This window comes from Formica exsecta, unplaced genomic scaffold, assembly GCF_003651465.1.
Source record: "Formica exsecta isolate Colony F162 unplaced genomic scaffold, ASM365146v1 scaffold465, whole genome shotgun sequence".
Lineage (NCBI taxonomy): Eukaryota > Metazoa > Arthropoda > Insecta > Hymenoptera > Formicidae > Formica > Formica exsecta.
In genome coordinates this window covers 825,271-837,613 of record NW_021851887.1, presented here as the reverse complement: position 1 = coordinate 837,613, position 12,343 = coordinate 825,271, and the positions used below count along the sequence as shown (strand labels likewise).

The following is a 12,343-nucleotide window of genomic DNA, read 5'->3' as shown; positions in this document are numbered from 1 at the left end:
TCCCCCCCCCTCTTTAATATAAAATATAAATAATTAACTTTTAAAATGTTATAAGAAATTATAATATCTAAGATCTAATTATCAATTTCTTATTTTAATGCAGGAAAAATATTAAACTAAAAGACTAGAAACGTAGAAATTTGACAACATATTCTTTCAAAGTTAAACATTTAAATATCAACAAAGAAATATTTGAGATTTGTGTTTGGACTACAATGATCTAAATAGTATATTAAATTTAATATTAGTATACCAATTGTTATAATTTTGAAAATAATTCCACAGAATATAAGAAAAATTTATGAAGTATTGCATCTATGACTATTCTTTTAGCGTATAACTCTCATGTTGTATATAATATATTCATAATTATATAATATATTTTCTTGGGAAAATAAAAAAAAAAAAAAAAAAAAAAAAAAAAACATTCGCTTTTATATATTCTGATAAAATAAGATTATTATTAAACAATGCTATAAATATAAGATAAATGTAACAACCTGTTGATACTGGAAAAACTGTTTCATTATTAATTTGAGCTTCAATCCAATCCATAAGAAGAGAAACATATTGCGGTGCTGGTAATGCTGTTGGCTTTTTATATTTTTCACCATCTGCCCACAAATATTCAAAACGTGCTCCACCGCTCATTGCTGGACATGATGCTGAATCACAATACTCAGATACAGTACCATATATAAGATTTATTCTATTAAAAAAGTCCACAACTAGAAAAAAAAGTAAATAATTATTGTCATTTTTTCAATATATAAATGAAAAGTAGGATTGAAGCAGATTTGAGATATTTTTCTAATCAAGTATAATATGATATGAGAATAAGCATTACGCAACAATATACACACACACATACATCTCCATTTTCAATAAAACATATATATAATAATAACAAATCTTTAGACTATTATTAAATATTTTATGTACCATGAACAGCAATCCAATCATTTAAATCTTCTCCAGGTGGTAATTTTACAACAGCTCTTAAATTGATACCAGAACTAAGGGAAGCTTGAGCTTGTTTATATAAAGAATAACGTAATGTTCCATGAGCAAATTTCTTTTTCGGTCTAAATGTCTGCAATTAAAATGTATATGAAAATATCTTAATGTGGGTTATATATATATGAATACATTTCTAATATTTGTATAAGAATAAAAATTGATTCCTTCTGTGTTTTTAGAATACATTTTATAACGCATATTATATATCGTAAACTTAAAAATTAAGTAATATTATAGAGGCAATTGACATATAGGTTATTACAAGTTATAAGAAATCAATATTTTAGATTAGCTTAAAATTTAATCGTCTAATAATTACTGTTTTTACCTTTCCTTTCTGGAAGAATTCTATAAAGCCGCTTAATGTAGTCATTGTGTGTATAAAAATTGTATTATTCTCACTTATATTCTCATAAAAAAAATTCAAGGAACCGTCAAACACACGAACTTGGCACAATTATACACAGCTTCAAATTTTCATAACATCATATTTGTTTGCATTTTCAAAAAGGTCAAAAATAAAATTCTTTTTCGCAAACTATCCAAGCACGTAGGCAAAAAAATATAACAGAGAATATTTATTAAAATTATTTATCCAAGATTGTTCGTGTTGTAATCAAACCTTCAATGGCATTACACTCTTGTTTTACTGAAGATAATAAATATTTATAACAGCGTTATAAATGTTTATGTATTACAAAATGTGACTAAAAATATAAAAAATCATTTACGGCTTTGATTTGCATCCTTTTAGCGAATTCTGTTACCTGACTACACCTGACAAACTCTGGTGCATGATAAAGACTGCTGTACAACGTTATCTCAACATAAATGTAAATATAATATACATAAGCATTTTAAAGATAAAATAATCAATATATATTCCGTTAAATAATACAATAATATCAATATTAGCCATTTAATCGGCTAAAATGTTTTACATTATATTTTTACATTTAAATAACGTCTTCTTTAAACTGATGTAAAACAGACTTTAATGTGCATCAGTGTAGTGTAGAGCAGATGCGCGAGAGGACGCCACATTAGACGTTGCAAGTGCTTCTGGTCGTTTGATTAACCAATCAGAACGAATAAGGCAAAAATCACTTTGCTCGGATTGGCTAATCAAAGCCTGGCCAATCAGGACAAAAGGCGCAAAAGTTTCTTCGCTCCGATTGGTCAAACAAGTATATCTAAAAATTCAAAACGGTTAAAACTTTAGTCGAAAGTGCGGTGTTTCGTCGTTCGGATCTCGGGATCCGTTACGCGTAATTGTCGTTGAAATTAATCGAATCGAAGTGATTTTTTGAGCTATTACGATCTTTTATAGCCTTACTTAGTTACAAAATATCAGAATATTGTAAGATTAGAAGAATGTGCCGCGTGAATATCGTGTCGCGAGTGTGTGTGAATCGTCGAGGAAATCGCAGCTCGAGGGGATGGCTTTCGGAGTTACTGGAGTTTGATGAAATTTGTCTACATTTTGCGATAGGGTATGTAGATAAATTGGAATACTTTTTATTTATATTGTGCTACAATGTTAATTTAATGATTATTCGTGCATTACTACCATATTTTTTACAAAGGGGTTGCAAAGTATATTTTTGATACTATCAATCGAAAGGCATCTTTACTTGAAACCAAGTAAATGTTTAAATAATATTCGGTAATAAAATATAGAAATTAACGAGAAAAAAAGATAAAGTAAAATAAATGAGTTCAAAAGGCTTATCGAAAGATAATATGTGCCTTTTTTAATATCTAACTGAATGATTATTAAGAAATTTTTATTTAACATTGATATATGTAATACATGATGAATCAAATAATTCGATTTTGTCCGTTACATACTTTGTACAATTGAATTTAGAAGTTCTGTTTTACCATCATTCGCTGATAACTATTATTATAGTCGATAATTATAATTATAATTACAGATTTCTAACTTTCTGAATTATCGACTGTACATATCGATGTTGGTAAATAACTTTATCGATATTTTGTGCATTTACTTTATCATCATAATTCAAAATATAGCGAGAATGATATATGTAATACTTGCAGTTAGGAGAATTAATCTATTCCTTGTATTACCATCAATTTTAATTCATTTAATTTGGATATGTGAATACTTTTTCAATCATAATTATTATAATAAACACGAAAAAAATTCCACGAAGTATTCGATAAATATTATGTTTAAGAAATATTTTGAAAGCCTTTTTATATATATAAATGGTAGATAGAAGTATACATGTATAATAATGTTAAATAAAAATCAAAGAAACATATAATTTAATGCCAATAAAATGTTACATATATTTTATTGTAAGCATTACATAAAAGTAATTTTATGTATAATAAAATATCAACTCTTATTGTCTGCATATAATCAATTTTTATTCTATTAATTATTATTGTAAATTTGCATTATTAATCAAGTTTTCGTTTCAAGACATTTATCCATTTGCTTTTAATAAAAATGCCAATATTTTTCATATTCAATATATAACCGATATATAATAAAAGAGCGAGACCCCCACTCAGATACAGATATGCTGCATAATAATCTATCCATGACATATCACGTCCGTGATACCGTAAATGTCTCGAATTTGGAAATTTTAATACGTGCTCTACATTCCACACTGCTATCTCCATTGGTTTTATTAGTTCGTCTTTCACAATTGCCGACATTGTTTTGATATTATTCAGATATCTGTAATTAGAATTTTTACAAAATATAGCATATTAATCGTATTTTTTAAAATTAGAATTTAAAAGCACATTGATATATTTTCAAAAGTTGTAACTAATATTAAAATATTATCATATAATTATTACATAATTGCAAAATTTGGAGATTATATAATTTGTGCTAATTTGCGTAAAAAATAATTTAACAATCGTGCAGATTTTAAGTACTTAACTTTTTAGACACATATCTACCATGTATGCAGGTTCAAGAATAGCGATTAAATATGACAAAGTCCTATAGGGATTAATTTTTGAAGGATTACATTGTCGAAGCAATTCTGTGTTAGAACCATGTTCAGACTCACGTTTTATTTTCGACGATCTCTCGGAGCGTTTGTACGATAGAGCTCTCGGTCATGGTGTCGATGTCCAGTGTCAGTCCGATACCGGCGTCTAGGATTTTACGTGCGTTGAAAAGTTGATCCCCGAAAAAGGGAATTGCGACTACCGGTACGGAATAGTGTACTGCCTCTTGCAACGACTGCAATCCGCCCTGCATCACGTACGCCATCACCCTGGGATGCGCTGCATATATGTATATATAATGTAAAAGCGGCGTAAGTACATAAAGTATCGTAAAATGATGCTTCACGGATTATTTGCCGCCGAGCATTTACGAGCGGTAGGGCGAATTGCGTGAGGGACAGTATGAAAAAAAGCGTGCGACGAAAAAAAAAAAGGGGGGTAAAGAGAAAAAGAGCGACGAGAGGTGAAACAAAGTTCCAGCAACGGTTAATCGCGAGCTACCACGAGAGATAGACGCGAGATTTCATAAAAATGTCCGTATTGTCGTATTTATTTTTTTCGCGTCGCTCTTTACGGCCGATTGATCGTGTTCGAGTATTAACGCGCGCGGGAAATTTCCGACGAATTCTGTCCGATGTGCACTTTTTTTGCGCTCACGAATGCCGGAGCGAGATTTTTTTTTATTTTTTTTTTTCGTTACACATAACGCGATACACTTCCCAATCAGAAAAACATATTTTACCTCTTACGGAAAATTTGTGCGCGACAGTTATATAATTATTCGTTCTATTCTGTTTCAATATATATGTATATATAAATCTCAAAATTTAAAAAAAATGGTAACGGAGAATTTTCTCTGACGTAATCAAGTTTTTCTAAATTAAAAACAATAAAATTTTATCATTTATTTAAATTTAAGTAAAAAAATCTTTTATTAAAATTAGATTAAAAATTTTTTTTATCATATCAAATAAAATATCGCAGAAGTCGATATATTTTATTTGAACATGGACACATGTGTCAAAAGAATAAGAGTCGTTATATGTCGAAAATTCTTTCTGACGTTCTTTTATAATTGCGTCATTTCTTTCACTTACCAATACACATTTTCAACATTATGTTCTTCATGGAGGCTACCATTGCCTGTCTATCAATGTGTATAAAACTTTGTGCACGCTTGTGCATTTGCATCGAGCCCGTTGCGTTACTGCCAACAGGAGTTGTTTGTCAGAATTTCCCGCGAGAATTTCACCGCTGCATGCGTCATGAGTTATCGTTCCGCTATACGAGCTCGTGGCCGTATTTTCCTTAGTCGCGACGGTGTTGCTGGCAATTTTTCTTTTTTTTTTTTTGTTTGTTTCAATACTTATCTTTAAGCGGATTTCACAAAAATAGTGGATTTCGCTCTTCCAAAGGCGCGAAAGAGAGTCCTGGTATCGACATGTGTATCAGCTTTTCTTATGTATATTTCCACGTTACTTTCCTCTTTGATGTGCCGTGAGAGAGAAAGGCAAACGTTGGTCGAATTTAAACGGCCGAGTAACACGATTTCGATCTCGATCGAGAGAGAAAGAGAAAGAGAGACGGCTTTGATGATCATTTCGATCGTCGAGACTTTGTTCGGTTGAAATCCAGTCGCGTGTTTTCCGATCTAAAGAAAAACTTATTCCGTCCTTTGCGTCAAACGATACCAAAAATACCGCGAATATGATCGTGTAATTAACTTTGAATCATTTAAAGATTCCAGACTATAAATAAGATTATGTCTAAAGAATATTGTATCTAGTCGAGGAAAATATTTTTTTTGTAGATGATACCGTAAAAAATGCAGCTTTGTTGAATGTTTGTACGCAATAGTTGATCGTCGTTGTTATTATTCCAGTCTTTGTTACGCTGAATTCTACTTAACGAATCCGCGAAGGACGGCGAATCCGGGCGGTTGTATATATTAATGAAATAAGAGTATAATCGTTAACGGTCCAAGTATAAGTTTCCCAACTCGTTTACAGTATAATAGCAGAACGAGCAGTCGAGCACTTTGGCAATATACGAGGTTCTTACGAGATCGTTATCAAACAATTAAGTTGGAATTTTGCATTTCGCTCATGCTAGAAAAGTTCCGGTACATTCCAGTAAAGTTAGTAAGGTGGTCTCATTGTCAGTGTTTACCGTTTGCGATTAACGATGGTTGAATTGATTAATGATGTTTACTACTATATTGATGCGATAACATGTTTAAAAATATTTTTGAGAAAAGAATATATATAGAATAGAATTCACAATTCCTCTTCTTAATTTTAATAATTAAATGCTATAATTAATTTAAATACTAATTAATTAATTTTTACTAATTAATTAATTAATTTTTAAATTTTGTATGGACATAAAATTTTTGAAAGAAGTAATTAAAGATATAACAGATCACAATATATTACTTTAAATTTACTTTTTCCGAAGTTAAAATGATATCTGATTATGATGATAGTAGGCAATATATTATTTTGTGTGTGTGTGTGTGTGTGTGTGTTGTTATTATTAAATATCAAAAAGTTGCAACAATTATGTTGACATTTTTTAAAATTTTTTCTAAGGAAGCGATAGACAAAGCGCTTCTCGAATTCGATGAAGCATTTATTATTAANGAGAGAGAGAGAGAGAGAGAGAGAGAGAGAAAGAAAGAGAGAGAGGAGGGAGGAAGAGATAAAGATAAAGAATTGAAATAAGATTGTGCGAGGTAAATTTTCACGGTCTATCCTTCTCGTAATCTTATTGATTTCCTATTTGCATGCACAAAGAAATTTCGAGATAAAATACTTCTCATCGAAACGCTTTGTGAATGCATATTTTGTGGCGGTTGATCCGCTTCTTTCGAAGAGAACGAGGTAAAGAGGTGGTCAGTTTAGCCTTAGGCAGTCTTACCGAGGACCGCTTGCTGGGGCGCCCACTTCACAAATTTGACGTTGGTCGGATGAATGGCCATGTACCCGTCATGTTTCAATAGAACTCTTTGCTTGAGCGAACCCAGGGCGTTGCACAATGCGGTCAAAGGCCCGGCGGGTAGCTGGTGAGTTTGTAGATTCGAACCCAGAGAGAAATAAATGGCACCATCCCGTGCGTTGTCCAGAAATTCCCGGATCTCCTAAAATCAGAATGAAAATTTCGATACATCTTAATAAAGGGCAAATAAGATAGATTTTAAAGAAATATGGTAGATACGACGATAAATACAAGAAATGCCATATATTTTTAGGCTAAAGTACAATATATCGTATTTAACAAGTATTAAAAAAAGTTGAAAATATTTTTTACTATATTGTATATGCTTGAATTGGATTACTTAATAGTGCCATGATTAATTTTTTATTGAGATTTTACGCCTATTTTTTTGTTTATTGTGTCGTTACGTTCAACTATGAATAAAAAAGTTTCTAAGACAAAGACAGAAATATTTAACATATAAGGCATATAGCTCGCTTTTTATTGCTTAATGAACTGTATTTACATTTTCTTGTGATTAGAATAATTTAATGTCATATTTTGTCTCATATATATAATATAAAATAGCATTATTATTTTATAAAGTAAAATACATTTATTCGCAATTATTCTTGGTATTTGCAAAATTACGTTACCAATTGCTACGACGCTAGGAAATGGAACCGATTGTACTATTAATACGACTGATATTACTGATAATACAACTTCCTTTGTTAATTGCGAAACCTGGCGCTGGCTTTTCTGGCAAACATGCGATGGTAATTTCATATATGCACAGTGTGTAGCCGAAGGCTTCGCCCTATTAATTACAACTATTCATGGATTTCGATACATTTTGGTGTATCTGTATAAAGATGAGCACACATACATTGCCGCGGTCACGTTTCGCATCTCGACATTATTCGGGAATCACGTGGTAACTGCAGTTATCTTATGTCTTCTCGCGCATAATAATAGTCTTTGATAACTTTAATTGCATTGGGGGTAAAAAACCGCTAAAACATTTAACAACTTGTCTTCTATTGAAGTACAATTTTTACAATTATTTTTTTTAATGTTTACAAATTTATCTCATTATATATTTGTAAATTCAAGATAAAATTATTAATGTGTATGTGGCTAACGTTTCAATCAAACTTCAGTTCAGTTTTAAATTAAATGAAATGTATTTTCTCACGCATTTTCAATGTAATTGAATAATTCGTTTATATATATATCTAGTCCATCATGGCTTGAATCTCTTGGAATTAAATGGCTGTTGTAAACAAATATTTTCAACGATATGCTCCTATATGGACATCAGAGAGCACAAACAGCTACTGTAATATTATATAGAAGCGATTCCGCAGTTATTTTCTTCTGCGAGAAAAAGATTTTTTTAACATAATATTCTTTTGATGATATTTTTCTTGCCAACTCTTGGGAAACTTACAACGGTTTGCGGTAAATAGTAGTGACGTTTTATGTCGTTGCGTTGAGTTGTTGGTAAACTTTCGCCAACTATTACTTGGTCACCTGTGAGAATAGTATATATATCCTCGGGAGAAATCATTCTCGTACGATATATACACTTATTTCGTCTTTCCGAGACATATTTAGAACTACTAGCGAAGATTTAATCGATGTAAAAATAATAACTTTCAGATAAAAGATAAATTTTGAAATGCCAGAGTGTACTTAACTTTATAAATTGCTCGGTTCTATTTTATAATCTATTTTTGCCCTCTAAATTCGCGCGATTAAAAGTGGCTTGAAGTAAGTGAAAATAACTATAGAAGATATAGAAGACAATTGTTAATATATTAATTGTGTCTACAATTTTGCATTTAAAATATAAGATGTTTCGATACTACCGAATGTCGTTTTAATAGCATTTTCTTTGGCCTTGGAATCGATTTTTTTTTTTTTTTTTTTTTTTTTTTATAAGAACATCGAGAAAAGTCATCATTCTGTTTGCAAGTTTTTAATTTTTTAAATGATATATCTTTGTAATTCTAAGCCTCAAATTAAATTCTTTTAAAGTAAACTTAGCTTGACATTAATTGAAAAAATGTAGTTTTGTTTATCTTTTAATACCACAAAGTTTAATTTACGAAAAGCTTCTTTTTTTCAATTGCTAAAAAAAAACTGATCAAGTTAGCCATAAAATCTGCTATTAAAGGGATATTTGGTGGTTTTACACTTATATTGAAAGATGAGATTACATTGTATTGATATAAATGTAACTTTGTGTGTAATTAAATTCCGTTAGTGTCATGCTATTTTGGAAAATAATTTAGTAATTTAGCTTTACTTTTACTTTTTTGTTATTGTATGATCCTCTAAATTTTTTTTCTGTTGTAATCTCATATTTACGCGATATAATAGATATCTTTTTGTAATATTGTATATTTTTACCTCGGGCAGGGATTCGGATTTTTCCGAAATTTGCAAACTATGAACTTCTATCACATGTGGCAGTAATGGTTTTGGATAACCAAACACGTGATTGTTGCCCAAGATTACCAGACTGAAGTTTTTATCAATATCATAAACGGATACACCGGGCGACCATTTGTTAGCGATGCGTTGAGCCCTTGGTAAATGCCAGTACTGATAATATAATCTTGTCCATGTTGTGTAAAGGATATTCTGTATACGTTCAACGATTGTCATTTTGTCCGTGAATGGATACGCCATGTCTGGATTCAAGTTAGGATCGTCTGGATTTCCTGCAAACGTATATAAGCATTAATGGCATTTTTTGGTGAATAAAACTACATAGGATTTAAAAGCCGCATCGTATAATAAAATATTTTTGTTGCGATAATATAAATCACGTGTATAAAAACCGTAGAAAACATTTAACTCTATCTATTTGTATATAGAAAGAGCTACATTTTTATAATTGTGAAATGTGTAAAAATTTTAAATATAATATCGAGTTTTTTGAATATATATGTACACGTGATCTGTATATATATTATTAAAATAGAAATATTTTATAGTATGACGTGTTTCTTAAATTCTACGGAGTTCTGTGCTGCTTTTAAATTTGTTCATATTTTATACACTTTTTCATTGTTTTTTTCCGAATTTATTTCATTGTGTTTTTCCGAATAAAAATTATGACACGATAAATATTCCCGCAAATCAAGAGAGAGAGAGAGAGTGAAGTTCAATATGCTATATTCGGATATCTTTTTTTAGAAACCCGGTGATTCGGTCAAATCAATGAAAAACGTTTCTACTCCGCGGAGTACGCTCTCTCAAAATTCGCTCGACTTTAATTGAAATATTTCAGTAACAGCTACGGTGATCCATTTCACGGTCTATTACGTTTATCCGGAGGAGTACTTTCGGATATCTTCAATTACGTCGAGGTAAAGAAATCGAATGGCGAGTCGCGTCGCGTCGCGTCGAGTCGTCCCTTGCCACCTTTTCTCCATCGTACTTCGGGTCGGACCGGTACAAGTTAAAGCACTACCGAGTAATCTATCCTTTTCCGCGAAGATTTGGTCTCCGATTGCTCGCACTTTCTGCTTTACCGACGATTTACGTCAATTTCCGTGCGCGGTAACGACGTTCGTCGACGTGCTACCCCATGGGGATGCGAGTCCAACAAAAAATACAGTAATTGCGGGCAAAACGCTATTTCTGCAAATGAGCTTGGCAAGGAATTCGGTAATTCCTCGCCAATTAGACGCGCCGCCCTAAATGTGCTAAACTGACACCGACAGCGAAAGTTGAGAGCGTCACGCGTCGCGATGAATCGAGAGAGTTGCTTAGACGGAGAGAAGGCAAAGTTTGCCACTTCATGAAGTGGTTCGGATACATACATCGTCAATTTCGTAGCTCGGTTATACTTCTTACTTGCGTAACATGTGTTTAACTCATTGCGAGACGGTATTCACATCTCTATTAAAATTTTCAAAAATTCATTGTCCTTTTTATTACAACCCATTTTTTAGATTTATTTATCCTTTTCAAATTTATGCTATTAGATTCGAATAAATGTAAAAAAAAAAAAAAAAAAAAAAAAAAAAAACAATCATGTCGTATCCCCGACCTGAGCGACTTTTGCAAACAATAAAATTTCTGCCGATAAAATTGTGCGACCTCCTCGGCTTGCACGGCATGCTTACCTACGGAATCCATTACGTAGGGCAAGTTGCCTACGCTTAAAAATCCCATCAGCACCGGGAAATTATAGTGCTTTACGAGGGCGTAATAACACTGGAACCATAATTGCTCTATAATGATCCCGTCGAATGTCTTATTGCCCCTGCAAGCAAACGCGAGCTAGATTTGCTTTAGCGAAAAAAGTCGTAAGATTATTAAAGCCGTCGAGATTTTCGTCAGACGATAAAGACACTTTGATAATATATATCGCGGAGTTTTATTTAACTTGCGGCGAATGTTTTAATCTCTTTAGAATGTTCGTGAAATCTCCGAATATTTACGCACAGTTATAACTTAATATAAAAATAGAGATTGCTATAGTTTACGCGAATATATAGCTTACAAAATATATTTATAGCCCAACGAATATATTTATAGCTAAATGATTATTACGCTATAAGTTTGTCGATGGCAAGACTGAATAATTGCTCCCTGCATAATTCATTCGCTTCCCACATATTTTTATGAAGTAACGTATAGGCTCCCATATGTCTATCAAAGATAAAATTCAAAATTATTAATTTGTCAAATTTGAAAGAACCTATATATTGATTTTCATAAAATATGATAAATGTTCGTATACCTTAATTCTGTGCAATCCTTTTTCCGATAGGAAAATGATAAGTCAACGTTCTCATAATTCGATGGAGGATTCTAGAGAATAAAAAAAAAAATCAAAAAAGAAAAGATGTATTAAATATAAAAAATTTTGAGAATATTTAATATTATATAAAATACTGGTAGTGCATTTTTATGCGTCAATTATTATTTTTTTTTGTATAAAAATAACATACGAATATAATAGGGCCAAATATAGTAATGCTATTTTTAAACCTTATAAAAGACAAAATAATAAAAACATTTAAAAACTGAATCAATATTTGTTGCGAATTTAGGGGAAAAAGCAATTCAGTACCGCGATAGTCTGTGTGCAAGGCAATTATGCTTTCGTTAGTTAGATTTTATCCAGTTTACGTGAACAATTTAATCTCTAATTTTGCCACGAAAGAAACAGGACCATCAAGCCGTGAGAAGATACATTCAGCAAAGAGAAATGTTAGTAGAAGTAAATTGAAGCTAAACGAAGTTTGCGTAACTTTGAACTCGAGTTTAGAAAGAGAGAGAAAGATAGATAGAAAAGGGGAGGAGAGCGCGGGAAAGA

General features: G+C 31.5%; 2 protein-coding genes across 7 annotated transcripts in view; both read right to left on the bottom strand.

The window, feature by feature from the left end:
* LOC115241069 (MOB kinase activator-like 3) overlaps nucleotides 1-1,862 on the bottom strand; it is a 2,573-nt gene extending 711 nt beyond the window's left edge. Inside the window, exons 1-4 of the mRNA XM_029816609.1 lie at nucleotides 1,752-1,862; nucleotides 1,349-1,669; nucleotides 943-1,093; nucleotides 501-728 (exon numbers count right to left, since the gene is read on the bottom strand). Coding sequence (XP_029672469.1) covers nucleotides 501-728; nucleotides 943-1,093; nucleotides 1,349-1,393 — 424 coding nt within the window. The 5' untranslated portion in view covers nucleotides 1,394-1,669; nucleotides 1,752-1,862. The remainder of the gene's footprint in view (nucleotides 1-500; nucleotides 729-942; nucleotides 1,094-1,348; nucleotides 1,670-1,751) is intronic.
* Nucleotides 1,863-3,388: 1,526 nt separating this feature from the next.
* LOC115241062 (UDP-glucuronosyltransferase 2B31-like) overlaps nucleotides 3,389-12,343 on the bottom strand; it is a 403,584-nt gene continuing 394,629 nt past the window's right edge. For 5 of the 6 annotated variants that reach the window (XM_029816595.1, XM_029816594.1, XM_029816592.1 and 2 more), the window contains 8 exons: nucleotides 11,765-11,835; nucleotides 11,575-11,673; nucleotides 11,145-11,284; nucleotides 9,418-9,731; nucleotides 6,943-7,162; nucleotides 4,083-4,302; nucleotides 3,950-4,012; nucleotides 3,389-3,739 (listed from right to left, as the gene is read on the bottom strand). In XM_029816595.1, coding sequence (XP_029672455.1) covers nucleotides 3,454-3,739; nucleotides 3,950-4,012; nucleotides 4,083-4,302; nucleotides 6,943-7,162; nucleotides 9,418-9,731; nucleotides 11,145-11,284; nucleotides 11,575-11,673; nucleotides 11,765-11,835 — 1,413 coding nt within the window. In that variant the 3' untranslated portion in view covers nucleotides 3,389-3,453. The remainder of the gene's footprint in view (nucleotides 3,740-3,949; nucleotides 4,013-4,082; nucleotides 4,303-6,942; nucleotides 7,163-9,417; nucleotides 9,732-11,144; nucleotides 11,285-11,574; nucleotides 11,674-11,764; nucleotides 11,836-12,343) is intronic. The other variant, XM_029816593.1, reaches the window with a different exon arrangement.